Genomic DNA, 25,440 nt, shown 5'->3' on the forward strand with positions numbered 1-25,440 from the left:
TAAAATTTATAATAAATAATAAGTTAAACATAAACTTTAATTTTGCAGAATATGTTTATCTTATATATTTAAAATTTGGCATAACATTACCTATTCTCATCTCTACCAATCATATTCTCATCTCTACCAATCATTGTTAATTAGGGATTTATCAAACATTTTATTCTCATATAAATTCTAGTTTATAGTGTCATTTTCTTTAATTAATTAAATAAATAAACATCCAAAATATTAATAATAAAAAATCCTTAATCTTGTCAACAATTTAACCTATAAATTAAAGAGTTATTAAATAATGAAAGGAGCCGTAGAAATTAAAGACATCAAACTCTCTTCACACTAATAGCATTGGTGAAAACTCTCTCTTCACACTAATAGTATTGGTGAAAAACTTGTACCAATCGATCTCTTTGATTGAAAATCATGTTTTATCTAATAATAATATAAAATTATCTTTTTATGATTTTTTTTCATCATAGTTGATGTTGTGTTTTTTTTTTAGTTTCATTAGTTACTCATTTTAAAAATCTTTTTGCTTTTAGTGTACTTATTATTTTTAACAGCTTATTTTTTAAAACCTTTAAAAACTTTTAACATAGTTATTGTAAGCAGATATTTTTTTCTTTTTGGTTATTAGGACCAGTATGTACATTGTATTTTTTAAAAATTAAAATAAAATATGGAAGGATTAAATATATGGTGGGTCAATTTGAGAAATTTTAATAAGTCTCTTAATTAAATTCTTAAAACTCTTAGTTGTCTTATTTGTTCTTGCTTAAATTATAAGTGTTGGAATTCAATTATAAAATAAAACCTTACATCAATTAATATTAGATATATTGAATAATATATAAGTAAGAAATACATATTTAAGATTTAAGATTATGTTATAACGTCAAACTCATTCGGTAACTTATTTATTATCGTGAATGAAATAGAATTGAATATATAAGTGAGAAACGTGTTACCTATTTAATATCTTAAGATTTAAAATTATATTATAATATTAAATACACTTGTATAACTTATATTCTGTATAATTAATGAAGTGTTTAGAGGTGTTAAAGCTCTCCAACGGTCTCCAACAATTCAACTATATAAGAGAGGGGGGCATGCACATCGCTAGCATCACATTCAAGTATACGACACATATTGAAGTAGATTACATCATGGCAAGCAAAGTATTGAGCCTTCCTTTCTGCTTGTCGACCACACGAGTTCCATGTAGATCAAGTGTTCAAGTACACCATAGACATGTCAATGCCAAATTTCTCTATAGATCTGGCAAACTCATTTGTGCTGCCACCAAACAGGATTCCCAGTTATCACTAAAAGAAAATAGACGTTCAGCAAATTACGCGCCCGACATTTGGACCCCTGAAATTCTCCAGTCTCTGGAAAATCCTCTCGTGGTAATTAACTTTATATTTAATTTTCACTTTCTGCCACTTTGTCTTCGCTCTTCTTATCTTTCATTCATATTCGTTTTGTTTATTGTTAAACATATGCAAGGCCTAATCTATGCTATTCATGCACATGTACGTAGATTGAAACAGTGCAAGTGAGAGCAATGAAGCTTGAGGAGATGATACGACTTACGATTAATAGGACAGACATGGAGCCACGAAGCTTAGTTGAATTCATTGAGGACGTTCACCGGTTGGGGCTGGCCCACAGGTTCGAATATGATATAAACAGAGCCCTTCAAATGATTGTTTCAACAGAATACTTCAAAGACTCGTCTCAGAAAAGTCTTCATGATACTGCTCTCCTTTTTCGAATTCTTAGAGAACATGGCTTTGATGTCTCCCAAGGTCTAATTTCAACCTCTATTTAGTTAGTGAAAGTGTTAATTATTTTCATTCTTTAAAATAATTTATTGAGAATTATATAATAAATATTTTCTATTATTATAAAATCTTACTCTTTTTAATAAATACTCTAAGTGAGTATAGTAGGAAACCTCTTCAATTATTACTCATACTTCAAGAACTTTCATTTCAATTAAGATGCATGATTATGTGAGGTGCAGATGTGTTTAAAAGTTTCCAAGATGAAGAGGGAAAGTTCAAGGCTGACATTAGCGAAGATGTGCAAGGATTGTTAAGCCTCTATGAAGCATCTTATTTGGCCTTCGAAGGAGAAAGTCTCTGGGAGGAGGCAAATGAATTTTCAAGAGCACATCTCATGAACTTAATGAAAGAGGGAATAGAGGGGGAACTGGGAGAACAAGTTAGGTATGTGTTGGAGGGGCTTCCATATCACCGATGCTTTGCAAGACTAGAGGCACGACGGTATTTTGACACATACACGAAAATGGAACCGCATCATCGCTCATTGTTAGAGCTAGCAAAGCTGGATTTCAACATGGTTCAATCAACATATCAAAAAGAACTAAAAGAAGTGTCAAGGTAAGAGGAAACAGAAAAGGAAAAAAGAATAATTATACATTGTTTAAAGAAAGGATGTGCAAAGTTATATATATATTTATATTAATATGTTGTTATTTAGGTGGTGGACGAAGGACATTGGCATCATGAGCAAAGTGAATTTTTTTCGAGACAGACTTGTGGAAAGTTACTTTTGGGCGATGGGAATGATCCCTGATGAGTCTCAATTTTCTAGTAGTCGCAACGAAATCACTAAAGAGGCGATGGTAATCATAATCATAGATGATGCGTATGATGTATACGGCACTTTGGATGAAATGGAGATCTTCACGGATGCTGTAGTGAGGTTTGTTCAACTGATATAAATTGATGAAAAAGTTTATTTTAGTTTTTACTTTACAAAAATTGATGTTTCTATATATATTTTTTAGTCCGATCCGAGTTAACATAAATTTGTATACATGTGCATCAGATGGGACGTGGATGCCATAAATTCTCTTCCAGACAAATTGAAATTGAGCTTCCTAACCCTCTATAACACTGTTAATGTGATGGCTTATGACATCTTTAAGGAACGGGGCATAAATTGTCTTCCTCATCTCAAAAAAGCTGTAAGTAATGCAATGACTCACTATTTCTATTATTTTAAGGTTAATGTATAGAAAACAGATTTTAAAGATAAGACTCAGGTTATTTTAAATTAGTAATAACTTGATATACTTATCTATAATTCAAAATAGGTACAATTCAAATTAATAACAAATAAATAAGCATAAAATCCCTTGAATATAGGAGTTTAGTTTGTTGGTCTAACACGCCCCACAAGATTGGAGTTCCGTCAACAACAATAATCTTGTTTTGTAATTGTTGATAGTCGGCCTTAGAGAGAGGTTTGGTGAGGCAATCTGCAAGCTGGTCGTTTGCGCAAACATGATGAACTTTGAGTTTTTCTTGTTTACCAAGTCTCTGAAAAAAGGAATGTCAACTGAAATATGCTTCATACGACTGTTATGTATTGGGTTATGAGTAAGGTATGTGGCACTTAGGTTTTCACAAAAAAATTAGTAGTGCCTTGGAGGTGTTAACACCTAATTCGGCCAGTAGGGAGTGAATCCATGATAGTTCTGCTACAGAATTTGCTAGAGCCAACTTGTTCATGGAGAAAGCAATGTCAGGCCTGGTCATGGACAAATACTAGAGAGACTGCTGATTATACTTCTGTAGAAGATGACATCAATGCTTGGAGAACCATCATTTTGGCACAAGGGAGTGCTTGTTGACATTGGAGTGAGGACAACCTTGGCATTATCCATTTTGATTCTCTCTAGAAGATCAACAATATATTTGTGCTGACTAAGGAATAAACCTGTGGCAGTTTGTATCATCTACATACACAAGTGTGTATAAAACAAGGCCTCCAGTTCTGAGAATGAATAGAAAAGAGTTAGATTTCGAATTGACAAAGCCATAGTCACACAGAAAATAGGTACAACCTCATATACTTATCTATAATTCAAAATAGGTACAAATCAAATTAATAACAAACAAATAAGCATAAAATCCCTTGAACATAGGAGTTTAGTTTGTTGGTCTAATTCAAAAAAGGTACTATTAGTAAAAGTAAAAGTAAAATGCTGACTTGATTATTTTGCAGTGGATAGATTTGTGCAAGGCATACATTCAAGAAGCAAGATGTTTTCACAACAAAGTCATTCCACCATTCAAGGAGTACCTCGATACTGCATTGATATCGGCCTCGGGTGGGGTTCTTTTTATTCATTCTTACTTCTTAGTGTGCAAGGACCTAGACATCACGGAGGAAGGGCTTCAGGCTTTAACCGACTACCATGACATCTTGCGCTGTGCAATGAAGCTTTTAAGGCTTATCAATGATCTGGGAACAGCAATGGTAATCTCAATTAACTAACCCAAGCATATCAGACTTTGTGATCGTGCGTAATATTGTTTGTTTGTTGTTTTTTATAGGATGAGATGGGGAGGGGTGAAACCTCAAACTCAATCCTAAGTTACATGAATGAAACTGGTTGTTCGGAAGAAGAAGCTCGTCAGTATTGTAACTTTTTGATCGACAAAGAATGGAAGTACTTGAACAAATTCCTAGTTATGGACTCTCCGTTCCCCAAATCATTCATACAACTTATCATGAACCTCCTCCGAATTTCTCACTGCACTTACCAAAATGGAGATGGATTTGGTCAACAAGGCGTATTAAAGAACAGAATCAAGTCGGTGCTAGTAAACCCCGTTTCAGTCGATGTGGCATGATGATGTTGAGAAAGTGGAGCTATGAGTTTGAGTTGACTTATTCAAACATTGATTTTATTTGTTATGAACTAGCATTTTCATTTCTTGAGTTATCTTTCTTGTTAGATTGCTAAAACTTGGGTTGCATTTTAATGCAGCGTTGCTTATAATAAGGTTATCAGGAGCGTTTCAATGTAACTGTTTCTTGCATGTAATGGCTATATAGTAGCCAAGTTGTGTTTTATGATTAAAAAAATTGAAATAGTTCTTGCTTTTTGAGTTTGATTTGTCTTATACTAGTTTTTATACCGTGCAATGTACGGTACAATTTCTAAATCATAATTTAATTATTAATTATTAAAATTTTAAAAAATCAAAAATAACTTTTTTTGTGAGTATTTTATAGTGTAATATTTATTTGATTTTCTATATGATTTGTGAAGTTGCGAAAATTTATTATCAAGAACGATCGAAGAATTTTTTATTTATGTAATTGAGACCGATGAATAAGTCATAAAATTAATATAATTCACAACTTTTTCTATTTTACTTTATAAATTATTGCATTTTTTTCTTCTATATATATATCTATTGTGGTATTATTGACTATTCTTTTATTTTCTTAATTTCTTCCTTCTTTTTTTTACTGTTTCATGCATGTAAATGGCTATATAGTAGCCAAGTTGTGCTTTATGATTAAAAAAATAAATTAAAATATTTCTTGCTTTTTGAATTTGATTTGTCTTATATATAGATAATTCTTCTTTAATTTCCTTGGATGGGGATAACAATCAAACGTTTTTAATTTCTGAGTTGAAATATTATTTCTATCACTTAATTTTAAGATGTTATGTATTTGATTTTAAGATTAAAAATTAATGTATATAAAATAGATGTTGCATAGAGAAACTAACCCTAATAGAAAGAAATTGTTTATAAGGGGCAAATTGAGTCGCTCAATTAACTAAAAATAGGATTGGAGAAACTACCTCGTGAAGTGACAGTGTCATAGTGATTTGAAAATCATGACACACAATTTGATTGTCCAAAATTATTATAAATTACTCATAATTATTTTTAAAAAAATATAATTTATTTTATAAAACTTAATTTATTAATTAAAACATCTTTGTAATAATTTTAAGAAATTTAATGTGTTATACTTTTAATTTGAAAAATTGTAAAAATAATTTTAATTGTTAAATGTATATGTTCTTACCGGAAATCTGCTGTAGAGCTGATCTGCCGGGTAAGATTGGTGAGCCTCCTTTACTGGGTGTATTGGTGCTCCGAGATGGGGGAGGTACCTGCAAAAGAGACTCCGATGCTAAAGTTAGAGTTTGCATGAGTAATGGTCTCATATATATAATGCACGTACCTTGAGGTGATCTAGGTTTGAGATAAGATATATCATGATATGATATGATATAATTGAGGGGTGGATCTGGTCTGGGACGGGATCCTCGGAATCAGGTATGATTCGCTCAAATGTCGGGCTGACGTCATGCACCGCGTGCCCGGGGTTACTTATTTGCAACACTAATCCGGGCTAGGAGCCCGAGTGCGAAGTACGGTTAGTACACTAGCCCCCCGAGCTCTGAAGGTCATAGGTCGAGGAGTTAAGACCGGGTTTGCTAGAGGGGAAAATGGCTTTGCGCGTATGCTAACTGGAGGTCCGCCACGTGTCGCGACTGTTAGTGTTCTGGAGACGTTTGAGTGACGTAATAAGGGCAGTGACGGTTGTGTAATGATGATTTCGCAATAAATGTGTTGTCAGTTGTGCTTTTCAGCTGACACGTGTCGCGTCGGTTTTGAATTTTGGGGGAGAGTTTTTCCCTTTCTTCCACTCGCGCCTCTTTTCTGTCTTTCTTCTGACTTCTCGAGTACGAGAGTTTTTCTTGCTTCCCTTTACCTCCTTTCTATTTTGCGCTTCCGTCGCCGCCGCCGTTTCCGGTAGTCCCTTCTTTGTTAGGGAATTTTCTGAGGAGGAGTACCAGGTACTTCCTTTTTATTTGCTTCTTCTCTTTTTTTCATGACCGGTGGAAGTGGTGCCGAATCCTCTGCGTCTGCCAGGGGCAAGGCGCGTGGCAAGGTGGTGGCCGCTGGAAGGGTCACTGTTGAGAAGAAAGACCCGCCGCCACCTAGGGGCCCGGAGCCAGGCGTTCCTGGTTACGACTGAGTCAAACGCGAGGTGGCTGAGGCTCAGAGCATTTTTCGTTCTTTCCTCGAAGTGAATGCGTTTCGGAGAGCGCATAGGGTTTGTGACTCCTCCATTTCCCACACGATTCGGCTTGAGCCCTGTCAGGCTGATGAGGGCGTGTATATGGGGAGGTCTACTGATCCCCCCTATTTCTATGTATATCAATGCTTCTTTAGAGATTTGGGTGTATGTCTTCCTTTTACCCTGTTTGAGTGCGAGTTTTTGAATTTCATCAACGCGGCTCCTTGCCAGTTGCATCCCAATAGTTGGGGTTTTTTGAGGGCTTTTCAGGTCCTGTGTACTGTTCTAGGTATAGAGGTGTCTCTTCGTGTCTTTCTTCATTTTTATCAGTTGAAGATGGGCGTTCCGCCTTATGGCATTTTGTCCCTGAGCAGGAGTAGGGATGGGGGCTTGTTTACTCCCTACTCCCAATCGTATAAAAATTTCAAGCAGGAGTTTTTCCGGGTCGCCCTTGTGGGTGTTGACCCTTTGGAAGACGAGGTGTTCTACTTCGACGGTTTGCCGAGGTTTCCATTCTATTGGTGTCCCAAGCCGTCTAGGTTTCACGGTTTGGGATATCTGAAGGTGACGGCTGCGGAGATGGCCGCCATCAAGAATCTTGCCGCGCTCCCTCGTCCGTTGGATTGCAAGCTCGTCTTGTCGCTTGGGAATTCGCCTTTCAGGGAGAGGGGACTAGAGAGTGAGTATTATGTGCTCTGGTAGGTTATTAGGACTTGTGTGGTCGCCCGTTATTGATGTGTTTCTGTTTCTTTTCTGCAGGCATTATGGGCAGAAACTTGTGGCGTCAGCTTAAACACCGCTACAATGTTTCCGAGCTCGAGGTTCCCGAGCCTCCAGAGGAGGATGCTGCCCCCCTGAAGACCCACCGAAAGAGGAAGAGGGGGGAGGAGGAGGTCGGGGGGACCTCCGCTTTTCGCGATGCCGAGGAGGCGATCTCCTGGGTTGTGGACGCTGTGGATCTTACCGACAGCCCTCCGGCCAAGGAGGCGTCGCCGGCGGCTACGGCGGAGGTGGTGCAGGGTGTCGGGCTTACTGCACCGGACGCCGAGGTGAGTAGCTTATCACTTGCTCGCATTTTCCGTGTGCGTTTCCGGGCAGACCGTCCGAGTTGCCAAGGTGGAAAGTATTGTCTTCTCGGACTTTTCACTCTGCCTTTTTGTTATGTTGTCTGGCTGTTTGATCTGGGTGATTTTATTTGTAGGCAGGAAATGCCTCTGGGCCTGAGCTGCAGGCGGGGAAAGCCGCTGAGCCTGAGGTGCAGGCTTCCGGGCTAGCCGCCCATGCTGCTGGGGTGAGTCTGGTTTTTTTGTATTCATGGCTTCTCGCATGTCTCCTTATCTATTTGTGATGCGGGACTGGTTTTTGCAGGTGGAGTCGGGAGTCCCTAAGGTGGACTCTATAGGTTCTGAGCAGGGAGGGCCATCCTCTACCGCGGGTTTGGCGTCGCAGGCGGGCTCATCGTAGGGGCCTGTCCGGACCCAATATTTATCCCATCGCTTTGGGAAGGGGATAGATACGGTGTGGCTGGATCACGTGAGCGCGTCCGCCGACATGGATTCATTGTGGAGCGCGGGGGTGACCGCGGAGAGGTTCTTTCCTCAGGGTTCGTTGTGCTCCGAGGACCAGGGATTGATTGACAGGATTGGTCCCGAGGACAGTTTTGATGCTGCCCAGGTCATGCTGTAGAGGGTGATAGGCATAATGAGTCACTGGAAACCCAAGTGGGGCCAGCAGCGAGAAGACTTGGCCAGGCAGCAGCAGGAGCTGGCTAAGCAGGAGCAGGAGCAGGAGCTGGCCAAGCGAGAGCAGGAGCTGGCTAAGGTGAGGGGCCGGCTTCAGCCATGGAAGGAGGCGAACGAGATCCTGAGGGAGGATAACAAGACTCTCACCGCGGCCCTTGAATAGGCGAAGCGGCGGGAGGCTGAACTCCGGACTGCGCGTAGCGACCTTTTGCGGGTGCAGAAATCTCTTGAGATTGCATTGCGGTCCAATGAGGCTTATGCTTCTCGGGTGGGGGAGCTGCAGGAACTCGCCACCTTCTCCCGGGCGCGGGCCCGCTCTTTGGAGGACGAGGTAACGTCCTCCCGTGACCAGGTGCGGGTCTTAGAGGATGTTGTGGCCTCTCTAAAGGGGGAGTTGGCGGCGGTGGCTGAGGAGCGTCTCCGCAGTGAGGCCATTCTGGGCGGTCGAGAGGATGAGATTGCTGCGCTGAGAGTAGAGCTCGCAGAGCTGGCAGCGGGGAAGGCGGCCGTGGAAGGACGGCTCGCCGAGGTGGAGCGCTCCGTCGTGGCGAAGCATAAGAGGGGCTTTCAGAAGGCTGCTTGTCAGGCACGACTTCTTGCTCCCGGGTTCGACTTCTCTTCAATGCATGTGGAGAAGGTGGTCCGTCGTGGGAGGATTGTTTCGGAGGACGATGTTAACGACAGTTCCAGTGAAAATGCCTCCGCCTAGGCTTTCTTTGTAGTTTTTGTTTCCTTTTTCTTTGGCTTGAATTGATGTACTGGATTTTGTGAAATTTGTTTGTATACATATATGTATGTTGCTCTATTTTGTTCGTTTTTGCGTTCAGTTTTGGCTGTTCGCGCTGTTTGAGACACATGTTTGGTGTCTGTTATATGCTTTTGTATCGGGTGATACTTCTACCTTGAGCTGGTGAAGTCGAGGTTCGAGGCCGACCTTAGTTTTTTGCTTGGTAGGGTTTTTCGTGGGAGTTTGAACTCGGCCGTAAATGAATGTGTTAAGATTCGTATTCGATCTCGAATTTTGACTAAGTAATTGTTGTGAGAGTTCATAAATGACCCTAGGCTGGAGTCAAGGTCAGAATTCGACCCTAAGTCGGTCGTGCCGGGTGATGGGTTCCTTCTCCATGAAATGATGTAGAGATGAAGGAGAGGAAGCCTTGCCCTTGATCTAGGTTCAACAAGGTGGACAAAAGGAGGATATATGGTGAAGGAAAGGAAGTTGGCGTGAAATGATGGTGTTTGGGCGGAAGCACTTAGGGTGGAGGTGTTTGGGTGCTCAAAGTTGGCTCACTCCAAGGTAGGTGGAGGCCACTCTAGGTTTCCTACTCTCCAAGGGTGGAGATAGGAGGAGGCTAGCCGAAACTATCCTAGGGACTAAGGATGGATTTTGAGGCACAAAAGGCTCACTCAATATCATATAATCCAAAGTATTTACAAGTGGTGGGGGGTGGGGTATTTATAGGAGAAGTTGCATTTAGGGTTGCATTTAGGGTGTGCATGGCCGAAAATGCCAAGGCAAATGCACTCCAAATGCAATGCCAAATTAACCCTAGATGCAACTTGGTGGCCAAGTTTGGAATCTATGGGATTAGATTGGCTATTTCTAGGTGCATGATAAGTCCATGCAACCTTTGCCCTCCATTGGGCCTAAGCCTTTCTAATCACCAAAAATAGGTCCAAACTCACCAAACTAGGCGTCACCTCCTATGTAATACCCTAGCCCAAATTAAAAAACCCTAATCATCTAAAGCACCCCATAATACAAGGGTAAAATAGGAAATACAAAGAAAATAAATCCTATGACTAAAATACCCCAAAATACAAGGGTAAAATTGGCAAATAAAATAAACCCTATACTAATGAGGCTTAGGAGAGTACTAATACTCTATGATCATGAGGAGAGTATCCCTAGGTGTGTGAACACCCTCCTCCTCTTCGACCCTCCTAGCCATGGACCTAGTGATGGGGCCCACATGTGTCTTCAAGGATGGTCCTCCATCATCCCCTCCTTCTTGAGAAGCATCTCTCCTCAGATTAATTTCTTCATCCAACTCCTCAGCTCCTAAAAATGGTGTGAGATCACAAATATTAAAAGATGAGCTAGTGCCATATTCAGAAGGAAGGTCTAATATATATGCATTGTCATTTATTTTGTGAAGGACTTGGAATGGTCCATCTCCCCTAGGGTTTAGTTTGGACATCCTTTGAGTAGGAAATCTATCCTTCCTCAAATGAAGCCAAACCCAATCCCCTACTTCAAAAGTGATTTTCTTTCTTCCTTTGTTGTTGTATTTGACATATTTTTGAGTTTGTTGTTCAATTTGACTCTTGATCCTTTCATGGTATTTCTTAATGAAATCTGCCCTAGATACTCCTTCTTTGTGAAACAAGGAAGGGGTATTAGGGAGGGGCAAAAGATCAAGAGGAGTGATTGGGTTAAAGCCATAGACAACTTCAAAGGGGGAAAGATTAGTAGTCTTATGGACTACTCTATTGTATGCAAATTCTATATGGGGGAGACAATCATCCCAAGTTTTCTTATTTCCTTTGAGGAGTACCCTCAACAAAGTGGATAGAGATCTATTTACTACTTCGGTTTGACCATCGGTTTGAGGATGACAAGTAGTAGAATAGAGGAGCTTAGTTCCTAGTTTTTCCCATAAAACTTTCCAAAAATGACTAAGGAACTTGGCATCCCTATCGGACACAATTGTTTTGGGTAGACCATGCAAACGGACCACTTCTTTGAAGAAAAGTTTAGCTATATAGCTAGCATCATCCACTTTGTGGCATGGTATAAAATGAGCCATTTTGCTAAAACGGTCCACTACCACAAAGATGGAGTCAAATCCCCTTTGAGTTCTTGGAAGACCAAGCACAAAGTCCATGCTAATATCTACCCAAGGGGAGCTAGCTATAGGAAGGGGGGTATAGAGTCCATGAGGCATTACTCTTGATTTAGCCTTCAAACAAGTAATGCATTTGGAGCAATGCCTTTGGACATCTATTCTCATGTGTGGCCAATAAAATTTAGCTTTCAAGAAACTTAGGGTTTTATCAACCCCAAAATGGCCCATGAGACCTCCTTCATGACTTTCTTTGACCAAAAGATTTCTAATGGATCCTTGGGGTATGCAAAGTTTGCCCATTCTAAAATGATACCCCTCAAGAAGATAGAATCCATCAAAAGGCTTTTGGAGACATTTGGCATAAGTGGCTTGGAAGTCTAAATCAAGCTCATACAATTCCTTGACATCATCAAAGCCAAGTATTTGAGTTCCTAAGGTGGAGAGCAAGGTGTGCCTCCTTGAAAGGGCATCGGCTACCACATTGCTCTTTCCCTTCTTATATTTGATGATGTAGGGGAATTGTTCAAGATATTCCACCCACTTTGCATGCCTTTTATTCAACTTTCCTTGCCCTCTAAGATACTTGAGTGACTCATGGTCGGTGTGAATAACAAATTCTTTAGTCACCAAGTAGTGCTCCCAAACTTGGAGAGCTCTTAAGAGGGCATAAAGTTCCTTGTCATAGGTGGGATAATTCAAGGTGGCCCCATGAAGTTTTTCACTAAAGTAAGCAATGGGGTGACCTCCTTGAAGTAACACAGCACCTATGCCCAAACCGGATGCATCACATTCTAGCTCAAAGGTTTGATCAAAATTTGGTAGAGCTAGAATGGGTGCATTGGTGAGTTTCTCTTTTAGGTTTTTAAATGCTTTTTCTTGGGCTTCACCCCAAAGGAAGGGTACATCCTTCTTAACAAGCTCATTAAGAGGGGATGCAAGTGTGGAGAAGTCTTTTACAAATCTTCTATAGAAGCTAGCTAAGCCATGAAAACTTCTAACTTCTCCAACACTTTTTGGGGTGGGCCATTCTTGGATAGCCTTTATTTTCTCAGAGTCAACTTGCACTCCCTCTTTGCCAACAATGAAGCCCAAAAATTTAACTTGTTCTTGACAAAAAGTGCATTTTTCAAGGTTGGCATAGAGGTGGTTGACTCTAAGAATTATTAGGACTTGCCTTAGATGTCCAAGATGTTCATCTAAGGTCTTACTATATACAAGGATGTCATCAAAGTAGACAACCACAAATTTACCTATGCAATCCCTAAGAATATGATTCATTAGGCGCATGAAAGTACTAGGGGCATTAGTGAGGCCAAAAGGCATCACTAACCACTCATATAAGCCAAATTTGGTTTTAAAAGCAGTTTTCCACTCATCACCTTCTTTGATTCGAATTTGGTGATAACCACTTTTAAGGTCAATCTTGGAAAATATGATGGCCCCATGTAATTCATCTAACATATCATCTAACCTAGGGATTGGGTGCCTATACTTTATTGTAATGTTATTGATGGCCCTACAATCCGTGCACATCCTCCATTTGCCATCTTTCTTAGGCACCAAAAGAACGGGGACGGCACAAGGGCTAAGGCTCTTTTGAACCCAACCCTTCTTCAACAAGTCATCAACTTGAGCTTCTATCTCTTTGGTCTCTTGTGGGTTAGTCCTATAGGCGGGCCTATTAGGAAGACTAGAACCCGGTATGAGGTCTATTTGATGTTCTATTCCTCTTAAAGGTGGAAGTCCACTAGGGACTTCTTGAGGAAATAGATCATCAAACTCCTTTAAAAGTTTTTGAACCTCTTGAGGTAGAGACTCAAGCTCATGACTAGTGGCAGCAAGTGTCTCTTTGAAATAGAGAAGGTACAAAGGTTGTTCAATCAAAAGTGTGTTTTTGATATCATTTTTAAGGGATAAAACACTTTTATGAACAACTTCTTTATAGGGGACACTTTCCTCTAAACTTGGCACCTCCTCTTTCCCTTCTTTATTCTTAAGGGAAAGGTCTTTTTTTTCTTTCTTTGGCTTTTTACTTTTTTTTCCTTCTTCCTCTCTTTTGAATTTCATCTTGAGTTGGTCCTCATACACTTGAAAAGGTGATAGAGGACACAACACAATCTTTTTACCTAAGTGATGGAAACTTATTTTGTTGGTTAGGCCATCATGAATAGTTTTTTTATCAAATTGCCAAGGCCTCCCAAGTAGAATATGACTAGCATCCAATGGCATTATATCACATAAAATTTCATCTTGGTATTTGCCAATGGAGATAGGTATATTCACTTGTTGATTAACTTCAATACCTCCCTCCTCATTGATCCATTGTAATTTGTAAGGCTTTGGGTGAGGCATCGTAGTTAAGGATAGCTTATCCACCAATCTAGTACTACAACAATTGCAACTAGATCCACTATCCACAATAAGAGAACAAGTGTTTTCTAAAACTTTGCACCTTGTATGAAACAAGTTCTCTCTTTGGGATTGGTCTAGGGTACTAGATTGGTTTCCAAGAAGCCTTCTAACCATTAACAAGTCTCCTTCACAAGGGTGAGTTTCTTCCTCGGACTCTAAGTTTTCTTCATCACTTGAAGGTGAAGAAGTAGCTTCATCAAGGCTACTATAGTGGTCTTGGCCCTTTAAAATCATGGTTTTCTTTGTTGGGCATTGAGAGGCAATGTGCCCTCGACCAAGGCATTTAAAGCACTTGATGTCACTTGTCTTAGTGTCTTTGGAAGTTGTCCTTTGAGAGGTTTCTTTTTCTTTTTCTTTAGGGAAAGGATTGGAAGAGGGGCCCTCCTTCTTGAAGCTCTTGGAATAAGATGGAGTGGAGTCTTTTCTAAAAGTTTTTCTTTTGAGTTGGTGCTCCACTCTAGAACAAAGTTGAACAAGCTCATTCAAATCTCTATATGGTAAGAGCTCAACTTTGTCCCTTATTTCAAGATTAAGACCACTTTGGAATCTTGAGATGGTGGTCCTCTCTTCTTCCCTTATCCCAGCCCTCATCATGAGTAACTCCATAGATTGCCTATATTCTTCCACACTAGAGGACCCTTGTTTTAATCTTTGAAGCTTATCCATAAGCTCTCGGTCATAGTATGGAGGAATATGCCTCCTTCTTAAGGCACTACGGAGCTCATTCCAATATTGAATTGGAGGCTCATGGTTTATTCTTTTTTTCTTTTTCTAAGGAAGTCCACCAATACATAGCATGCCCTTGGAAGCTAAGGGTTGCTAAAGAAACCTTTCTATCCTCACTTATTCCATGGCAAGAGAAAAGTTGCTCCACTTTCATTTCCCAATCTAGATAAGTTTCAACATTATCTTTGCCATGAAATGAGGGAAGATTGATGTTGGGTTCCCTATTGGAAGACTCCCTATTTCTATGATGCCTTGGGGGTCTTTGATAGTAATCATTATTGTGATGACTACTATGGAAGATATCACTTAGAGGTTGGGTATGATGCCCTTCCTCCTCATGAACACTTGAATACATATGCCCCTTGCCTCTTGAAGGTTGAGGAGAAGTGACTCTTGGTTTTGAACCACTAGCCTCTCCTCCCACAACTAATCTTTCAAGTAATCTTTTTATTTCCTCATTGTTTCTTTCAAACTCTTTTTCTTTCCTTTTTAATTCTTCTTCTCTTTTTATATTTTCCTCTTCTTTTTTTCTTAGGTACTCTTTCAATTCCCTAAGTTCATCCCTAACACTAGACCTAGTACTACGAGAATTATGACCATGGACACTAGAATGATCACTCATCTTTGATCAAGAAAAGATTTTCACAAATTGTTTTCAAAAAGGGATTGAAAATGGTTTTCACAAAGAGTGAGTGATAAAAGGTTTTCACAAAAAGGTTTTCAAGGTGCAAGATAGGTAGGAAAGGCCTAAGTGCACAAAGTGAACTTTCAAGGGGAGGTGGACTACAAGGAATCACTTAATAACCAAGCCCTATCAAGTAAAAATCACTAAGCCTTTTCTACTTTTTCTTACAAAAACGAATTGGCACAATCAAAGGTGAGTGTGTGCACGTTACCCCTAGTAGGCAAAACAAGCCTTCTAAACGTAATTGCACAAAGGTAAAGTCCTAAGCAATTATACTACTAAAAGCTTTAAAACATGCAAAAGGAAAGCACTTAAAATATGTTCTAGTCGAGGTCCTAGGTGAAGGTTTTCAAATCACCTTCAACTACACGAACTAAAACCAAGTTGAAGAGGTTTAGAAATGGCCAAATTACAAACCAAAAGAATGAACTAAGGCCAAAAACAACAAAGAGGCCGAGAAAGAAAAGTAAGCAAAAATTAGACAAAAACAAGAATTTAAATCTTCAAACTCCTCCAATGGGTTCCTTCACAATGAACAAACGTGTTAGACCTCTCCAAGTGTTTGTTCACTCCTTTATGTGTGGTGTAAGTCCCTCCAAAGGCTAGGCTTGGATTCGGTTCACCCCTCCACTCAAATCCACCAAAGGTGTGAAAATTGACTAGAGTGGTTTTGACCTACAATGAAATTAAAACCAACCCAAAGCAAGAGTCCAAGAAATAAAAACTGAAAAGCACAATTAAGAAAGGCTAAACTCAAAGAGAATTTAAGATGACAAAACAAAAGAGGCCAAGAAAGACAAGCAAAAAAATTAAGACTCAATCAAAGAAAGGAAGCACACAAAGAATAATCCTAGAAAGGTACTAGAATTAGGTGAGTGTTTAGTCCACTTGATTAAGTTCTTTTTGTGTTTCGGTCCAGCCAAAGGAAAGTCCCAAAAATAAGGTCAAATTGTCATAAGTCCAACTCCCAAATGCATAGGTATTTGTCCAAGTCCACAAGTCTAGCAACAAGTCCTTTTTGGTCCAAGAATTTTTTTTTTGTTCTATTCTTTTTCTTTCTTTTCACGGCAATTCTTTTTTTATATGTCTTGGGTCTGAATTTTTTTTGTTAAATTAAGCCCATATGTTGCTTAGGTTTTGCACTTGTGGATGGTCAAAAATTAGGTTAAAATTTAGGAGAAGAAGTGATGACAAGTGGCGGTTTCTTTAGTGGTTCCTTAAGGAATCTTTTTAGTGGAAAAGATTTGTACTAGTTGGTACAAGTTGTTGGCACAATTTTTTTTTTTTTTTTAGCCACCTCTTAGATTCTTTTAGGGTTCCTTTAAGCATACAAAATTAACCAAAACAAGTGGAATGCAAGGGAAAAGTGGGCAGCAAGTTATATGCATGTGCAAGGAAGCATTTCACACATGGAAACTCAACAAAATACAAGGAACATGCTAGGACTATTTAGCATGCATGAATGACTTCTAAAAGGAAAGATATATGTCACGCCCACTATATAATGCAATATGGCATATTTTGTTCATGTGTTTCATGCAAAGTGTTTGGCACATACATGGAATTTATGTTGACAAAATATAGGAAACAAAAATGACAAAGCTTAGGTGGATTCAAAAATCAAAAAGCATGTTTATGGCATTTTCATATGAGACTCAAGAAAAATGAAAAGCATGGCAACCCTAAAAACATGGAAACCTAAAATGGCATGGAAGGCTCACAAGGACAAGGTGTGAACCCTAAAGCTATTCGGCCACACAAAGAAAGCAGGGAGGAAGAAAATGACCGAAAGCAAAAATAACAAAGAGAAGACTCAAAGAAGACACAAAAGTACTAGATGTTACCCTTGAAGAACCTGGCTCTGATACCACTTGATGGGTTCCTTCTCCATGAAATGATGTAGAGATGAAGGAGAGGAAGCCTTGCCCTTGATCTAGGTTCAACAAGGTGGACAAAAGGAGGATATATGGTGAAGGAAAGGAAGTTGGCGTGAAATGATGGTGTTTGGGCGGAAGCACTTAGGGTGGAGGTGTTTGGGTGCTCAAAGTTGGCTCACTCCAAGGTAGGTGGAGGCCACTCTAGGTTTCCTACTCTCCAAGGGTGGAGATAGGAGGAGGCTAGCTGAAACTATCCTAGGGACTAAGGATGGATTTTGAGGCACAAAAGGCTCACTCAATATCATATAATCCAAAGTATTTACAAGTGGTGGGGGTGGGGTATTTATAGGAGAAGTTGCATTTAGGGTTGCATTTAGGGTGTGCATGGCCGAAAATGCCAAGGCAAATGCACTCCAAATGCAATGCCAAATTAACCCTAGATGCAACTTGGTGGCCAAGTTTGGAATCTATGGGATTAGATTGGCTATTTCTAGGTGCATGATAAGTCCATGCAACCTTTGCCCTCCATTGGGCCTAAGCCTTTCTAATCACCAAAAATAGGTCCAAACTCACCAAACTAGGCGTCACCTCCTATGTAATACCCTAGCCCAAATTAAAAAACCCTAATCATCTAAAGCACCCCATAATACAAGGGTAAAATAGGAAGTACAAAGAAAATAAATCCTATGACTAAAATACCCCAAAATACAAGGGTAAAATTGGCAAATAAAATAAACCCTATACTAATGAGGCTTAGGAGAGTACTAATACTCTATGATCATGAGAAGAGTATCCCTAGGTGTGTGAACACCCTCCTCCTCTTCGACCCTCCTAGCCATGGACCTAGTGATGGGGCCCACATGTGTCTTCAAGGATGGTCCTCCATCATCCCCTCCTTCTTGAGAAGCATCTGTCCTCAGATTAATTTCTTCATCCAACTCCTCAACTCCTAAAAATGGTGTGAGATCACAAACATTAAAAGATGAGCTAGTGCCATATTCAGAAGGAAGGTCTAATATATATGCATTGTCATTTATTTTGTGAAGGACTTGGAATGGTCCATCTCCCCTAGGGTTTAGTTTGGACATCCTTTGAGTAGGAAATCTATCCTTCCTCAAATGAAGCCAAACCCAATCCCCTACTTCAAAAGTGATTTTCTTTCTTCCTTTGTTGTTGTATTTGGCATATTTTTGAGTTTGTTGTTCAATTTGACTCTTGATCCTTTCATGGTATTTCTTAATGAAATCTGCCCTAGATACTCCTTCTTTGTGAAACAAGGAAGGGGTATTAGGGAGGGGCAAAAGATCAAGAGGAGTGATTGGGTTAAAGCCATAGACAACTTCAAAGGGGGAAAGATTAGTAGTCTTATGGACTACTCTATTGTATGCAAATTCTATATGGGGGAGACAATCATCCCAAGTTTTCTTATTTCCTTTGAGGAGTACCCTCAACAAAGTGGATAGAGATCTATTTACTACTTCGGTTTGACCTCGTAATTTACGAGTTGGTTCCGTTAAGGTTCAGACTCGACCTTTAAAGAAAGCGTCGAGGTTCGTATTCGACCTCGAATTTGACGTTTGATTAAGGTTCGAACTCGACCTTGTGGGGATATCGAGGTTTGCGTTCGACCTTGAATTTGCATGTTGGGGTTTCGTATATCCCTTCGGGTTTATATACTGGCTGATGGGGGTTCATGCGAATAATTGGGTTAAGGTTCGAACTCGACCATCAACGAGAATACCGGGGTTCGTTTTCGACCTCGGGTTTGTGTGGATAATTAGATTAAGGTTCGTACTCGACCTTCAACGAGGATACCGGGGTTTGTTCTCGACCTCGGATCTGCGCGAATGATTGGATTAAGGTTCGTGCTCGACCTTTAACGAGAATACTAGGGTTCGTTCTCGACCTCGGATTTATGTGTCTTAATTGTCTTGAGGTTCGTACTCGACCTTCAACGAGGATACCGACGTTCGTACTCGACCTCGGATTCATGTGACTCAATTGTCTTAAGGTTCGTACTCGACCTTCAACGAGGATACCGGGGTTCGTACTCGACCTCGGATTCATGTGACTTAATTGTCTTGAGGTTCGTACTCGACCTTTAACGAGGATACCGGGGTTCGTACTCGACCTCGGATTGATGTGACTTAATTGTCTTGAGGTTCGTACTCGACCTTCAACGAGGATACCCGGGTTCGTACTCGACCTCGGATTCATGTGACTTAATTGTCTTGAGGTTCCTACTCGACCTTCAACGAGGATACCGGGGTTCGTACTCGACCTCGGATTCGCGCGAATGATTGGATTAAGGTTCGTACTCGACCTTTACCGAGGATTCCGAGGTTCGTTCTCGACCTCGGATTTTCGTGAATGATGGTGGTTCAATTTCGATTTTTACAGTAGGTAAGAAAGCAGTAGTTGAGAAAGCAATAGGTGAGCAAAATGGAGAATGTTATTAAATGAATTTGCGTGCCTCGTTAAAAACCCTCTCAGTTGGGAGCTGAGGCAGGAAAAGAGTGCACGGTTTCGTTTGTACAAGTGGGGGAACCGAATCTAATGGGGTGCGATGGAGGGACCCCCCTTGCTTTCCTTGTCGGATGAGGAAATCCTCAGGCTTTCGGCGTAGCATTGCCGAGCTGTCTTCTGGTTTGCTCTGACGGAGATGATCTTTCCTTCATTCCCTGGGAACTTCATGGTGAGGTGCGGAGTGGATACCACCGCACCGAGGTGGTTTAGGGTCGGCCTCCCGATGATGATGTTGTAGGAGGTGTTGGCCTCCACGAGGAGGTATCGGACCACGATCCTCCTTGTATCCGGAGGTGTTCCAAAGGTTGTCAGCAGGTCCACGTATCCGCGGGTGTGGACCCGTTCGTTGGCAAAGCCGACTAGGGGCTCGGTGTGTGACTGGATTAGAGAATGGGGGACGTCGAGCCTGAGGAATGTTGGCCAGTACAGGACGTCGGCCGAGCTCCCTTGGTCGATGAGTGTCTTTTGTACCTCCCAGTTGGCGATCTCTACCACGATGACCATAGGATCATCTTGGTTAGGGCTGATTCCCGCATAGTCCTCATCGAAAAAAGAGATCGGTGGTGAGCTCTTGTGCAAGGTCGAGGAGGTGGAGTGGGCGCAGTTGATGGTTCGAAGGTGTCTTTTCCGGGCCGAGCTGCTAGCGCCTCCTCCGGCGAAGCCGCCTGCGATTGTGTTAATGATTCCCCGCAAGGGGGCTGCTTCTGTCTCCTGACTTATTTCGGCCTGTACTGCACCGTTAGCATTTTGTTGGGACCCTGTGGGTAGGTCTGTGCCAGGTCCTGACCCGCGACCTCTCTCGCGTCCTCGGCCTCCAGAGCCACCTCGGGGACCTGGCTATCGCTGGACGTAGTGGCCAAGGTGGCCCGCCTGGATAAGTTCTTCAATGCGGTCTCGGAGCATGCGGCACTCGTCCGTGGTGTGGCCATAGTTCCTGTGGTACCGGCAGTGCTTGGACTTGTCAGCACTGTTTGGTGTGTGGCCGGGTGGTGGGAGGTCTAGCAGGTTGCTGTTACTGGCTTCCTCCAGAATGTGGACTCTTGGGGCGTTTAGAGGGGTGTAGAAGTCGTACCTCCCGGCTCTGTTTGTCCTGGCCGACTTCTTGAATTGGCTGTCGTTGTTGACTTTAACCTTGTCTTTGTGGCCCTGTTCTGGTTTGGCGAGGCCCTTACCGCGAACCTGGTCGCAGAAGGCCGCGTGCTCCTCCATTTGAATGTAGCCGGCGGCGCAGGCGCGCAGTTCGTCCATATCGCGGGGGGCGTCGCGACACAGGCTGTCGACGAACGATCCGGGTTTCAGTGCCATGAGCATCGCGTGTAGGGCGACTTCCGGGTTTAGGTTCCGGATTCGGACTGATATGTTAGAGAAGCGCTCCATGAAGGCCCGTAAGGGCTCGTCGTCATTCTGTCTGAGGTTGGCCAAGGCGGCCGAGGTTGTGTGGTGAGGTCGGTTGGTGGCGTACTGTGCCGTGAACCGCCGCACCAGGGTGGCGAAACTGTCGATGGACCCTGCCGGCAGTTGGGTGTACCAATGGAGCGCGAGTCCTTTAAGCGAGGTCGGGAAAACCCTGCACAGTATGGCGTCACTATTAGTGTAAAGGTTTACCTGAGTCGTGTACGCGTCGACGTGCTCATCGGGGTCCGTAGTGCCGTCGTAGCGGTCAAGGTGGAGGGGCTTCCACCCGCGGGGTAACGGAGTCTCCATGATGTCGTCCACAAAGGGATGACGGCGGAAAGGCTCTTGGCCCTCGGAGACATGAGTGGGGGCCTTGCTGGTGCCCTGTCCTGATCTGTGCGTTGATGCATGAGACCGGTGCGTGGCGGGCCGTGAATGTGGTGCCTTGGTGGTTGCTTGGGAATGGGAGGCTGAATGCGCCTCCCCCTCATGGTCACCACTGTCGTGCGGTGATTGGCCGGGGCGATGTCGGGGGATTTGGGCGCGAATGCGCTCGTTCTCGGCGCGTAGCGCCGCTAGGTCTGCTTCGTTAGCGGTGCGCATCGCCGCGAGGTCATTCTCATGCTGGACGCACATATTCTGGAGGTCGGCGTCGTGCTGTCGCCGCATCTGCTTGACTTGTTCGACCAGCCGCCTCAGGGTCGCGGTGTCGCTGTCCATGGTAGTTGAATTGCTTGTGTTATCTGTTGCTCGTCTAATGTGGCTTCTGGTAGAAACCATGCAGGTGGCCGATGAGAGCTTGGTCTGATCGGCCCCACGGTGGGCGCCAAATGTTCTTACCGGAAATCTGCTGTAGAGCTGATCCGCCGGGTAAGATTGGTGAGCCTCCTTTGCTAGGTGTATTGGTGCTCCGAGATGGGGGAGGTACCTGCAAAAGAGACTCTGATGCTAAAGTTAGGGTTTGCATGAGTAATGGTCTCATATATATAATGCACGTACCTTGAGGTGATCTAGGTTTGAGATAAGATATATCATGATATGATATGATATAATTGAGGGGCGGATCTGGTCTGGGACGGGATCCTCGGAATCAGGTATGATTCGCTCAAATGTCGGGCTGACGTCATGCACCGCGTGCCCGGGGTTACTTATTTGCAACACTAATCCGAGGTAGGAGCCCGGGTGCGAAGTACGGTTAGTACAGTATAGATCTATGTTTAATGTTAATTAAAAAAATTGAGTATTAATTAAATAGTTTAACTATCTTTTTCAAGATAATCAATTAAAAAAAATTAATATTGTGTGAGAGAGCTCAAGTTACTGCAAGTTATTGATTCAGACTTTAAGTTGAGATTGGAATACCATTTTATATATTTATGGGGTTAAATAAATGGGAAAAAGTTGCATTCTTTTATATAAAGAAAAATTGAAGAGACTAAAATCTCATAAAAATCAATTAAAATTACGAAAATAAAAAATAAAAGTTACATTAACATTTGCAAACAAAGAAAGAAAAGGCATAACACTACTAAAAATCTTCAAACTAACACCTAAATAGGAAAAAGTTACATTTTTTATTAAAAAAAATTACAAGAGTAATTTTAAATAGTTATTCTCAATATTATGAAAATTTGATTGGATTGACCGATAAGCCCAACCCAACCAAGAATCAATGCTACACTGAACCGATTTTTTTCATCCGACCAAGAGTGTAGTTTGCAACAATTTTGCGCATGTTTTTCCTCTTACTCTTACTCTCAACAACACAATCCAATAACCAAAATTCCTCAAACCTCAGCCATCCTACCCTAGCATATGTTCCTTTTATCTCCCAACCCTCAATTCATTATGCAACAAATAAAAAATGAGATTTTTTTCTAGTTCCCAAAAAAAAAATTGAATGTTCCCTTTAACTCAACTCTCCTTTTACGAACTAAAACAGACACAAGAAACAAAGATTGAGACTTATAATTTTCAAAATTATTCATTAATGTTGAACTAATTGAAACTAATAATTCGATGGTACTTAATTTATTAAGTTTATGTTTGAACATTAGTTTAAAATTATGTTTGACAAAAAAAAATAGATTCCAATAAAAGAAAAAGAGAAATAATTGTTAGGGTAACATTTTTTTTTATTCTAGTTAAATTTAATTCAATTGATTTCTAAAGTGTCTTGGAACGTGTGTTAGTTAATTGAAGATTTTTCACTAATTTATAGATTTCTTGTAGAACTTATGTTATAAGTACATACACAATCAAATAATAATTATTTGGTTAATATTTTAAACAATATTCTTTTTAGGGGATATGAATGACTTGCACCTGCAAGTGTCCAACCACAACTATATATATTCAACTTAACCATAGAAGGCTTCCAACAATATGCAGTAAGGTCTTAAATTATTAGGATTTTAAATTAAAATAATTATCTTATACATGCTTTCAAAAGATATTTTTTCCTGCAGGAAAGTGTCATTAAAAGTTGTTGTCATGGTTATTAAAAATCATAACCAACTAGTTCAATTCAACCGAAAGTCCACAAAATAGAGATAGAGAAATAGTGAATAGCAATCAATTTTTCCACCATTTTTCAAATATAATTACTCTTATTTAAGTGACCTAGCTAGCTAGTTAGCCTTCATTTTCTCTTCTCTCATGTTACAGCAAAGTGTAAACTGTCCAAGTCTCAAGTAATCGTAAAAATTTATCTGAACTCTTTTCTTTTTCCCGGGTTCATATGACTAACGTTCACATGATATTTTATTGTGAACTCGTTATGGTCTCGTGACTACATCCACCGCTGTTTCAGTCACGGTTTCTTTCTTATATTTCTAATATTATTTTCTGTAGTTATCTATTATATAGTTATATAATTTTGGACAAATCACAAAAATCATACCGTCGATATGTCCGAGTGGTTAAGGAGACAGACTCGAAATCTGTTGGGCTTTGCCTGCGCAGGTTCGAATCCTGCTGTCGACGATGCTTTTGATATTTTTATTAAATGAGTTACCTAATAATAATTTAATTTATTATTTATTATAGATTTTTTTCATCAAGTTTGATTTAGTTTATTAGTTTGTTTAAATTATGAATATTAATTATATCAATAAATCTAATTTTTAAAAATTAATAAAATTATTTTTAAAATATAATTTACTTAATATTATTAATATTTAAATTTTAAAAGAAATATAGGAGAAAAAAATAATTCATATGTAATTGTATATGTTGATGTACACCTATGCACAGGTTATAAGCTTAAAAATCTATAATTAAAAAAAATAATCATATAAAAAGCATTTTAAATATTAATAATTTATTTTTGTTTTATAAGTTTATTTGTTCATTTATATTTTTAATAATATATATTAATTTGTTATTATATTATATAAATAAATAGGCTAATATATCATACTTAACATGTTTTTTTATAAGTCTAAGTTTGACCTTTTATATAAATAGATTTTTTTATAAATATAAACTTGATTTTTTTATTAAATAAGGCAAGTCAAATCAGACTTTAAAGAAATTAGGTCAGGTCATATGTTCTTGTTTAAGGTATGACCTATTTTCATCTCTAGATACGTGGAAGGTGGGGAAAATAGTTTCTCATTTATTTTTTAGGTTTAAAATATTTAAAAATAATGTTTTATAACAAAAATTCATATGAAACAATCATTTTCTTTTTTTTAATCAAACTAATATCATAAAAGGTTTATAAATTGTAATCAAATAAGAATAATTATAGACATATTAAAAAAATTACACTATTAATCAATTAAAAAATATGATAAATAATTTTTTTATGATAATTATTATAAAAATTAATAAATTTCCAATGTATGATAATTTGTAATAAAATGATAGTTTAAAAAAATTACACTATCAATGTATGAGACAAAGATAATGATAAACATTGTCCTTAAATTTTAACATTTGCATGTTATTTATATTGAGGGTTGAAATTCATATAGAGATTTTCTTTAACAAATTAATCCCCTTAAGTATTATCTTAAGAACTAGAAAATCAAGCCCATTATGGCCCAAGTCCAACCACTTTTGATGATTGATCACACACACTTAAGTACGAGTAACTATCAATATTAGAGCAATGAGGGACATCTTACTCTCTATCCCAACCTTGGTCACTTACCTAAACCTTTAATATTTGCATACACCTTACATTTTATCATTATCTATTGTAACACAGACAATTCTTCAATCATTGACTTTTAGCATGGAGCTAATAGTTGAGTGATTTAAATTAGAGATATTCTTTATAACACATTTTCTAATAAATTTTTATTTTTTTAGTTAAAATCATTTAAAAATTAGATCATTTGTTG

At 39.9% G+C, this 25,440-nt stretch overlaps 1 protein-coding gene and 1 non-coding gene across 2 annotated transcripts; both read left to right on the forward strand.

Moving 5' to 3' along the window:
• The first annotated feature begins 1,113 nt into the window (after nt 1–1,113).
• On the forward strand, nt 1,114–4,938 carry LOC109817029 (isoprene synthase, chloroplastic). Its single transcript, XM_020382226.2, has 7 exons — nt 1,114–1,412; nt 1,547–1,814; nt 2,033–2,411; nt 2,512–2,736; nt 2,863–3,001; nt 4,045–4,299; nt 4,377–4,938. Exons 1-7 carry the CDS (start codon nt 1,170–1,172, stop codon nt 4,674–4,676), a joined length of 1,809 nt encoding a protein of 602 aa, XP_020237815.2. The 5' UTR covers nt 1,114–1,169; the 3' UTR covers nt 4,677–4,938.
• Nucleotides 4,939–23,991: 19,053 nt separating this feature from the next.
• TRNAS-CGA (transfer RNA serine (anticodon CGA)) lies at nt 23,992–24,073 on the forward strand. The gene has a single exon. It is a non-coding gene; the product is annotated as a tRNA-Ser (tRNA).
• The last annotated feature ends 1,367 nt before the right edge of the window (nt 24,074–25,440 follow it).

The sequence above is a fragment of the Cajanus cajan genome, chromosome 10 (genome assembly GCF_000230855.2).
Source record: "Cajanus cajan strain Asha chromosome 10, NIPB_CcT2T_4, whole genome shotgun sequence".
NCBI classification, from domain to species: domain Eukaryota; kingdom Viridiplantae; phylum Streptophyta; class Magnoliopsida; order Fabales; family Fabaceae; genus Cajanus; species Cajanus cajan.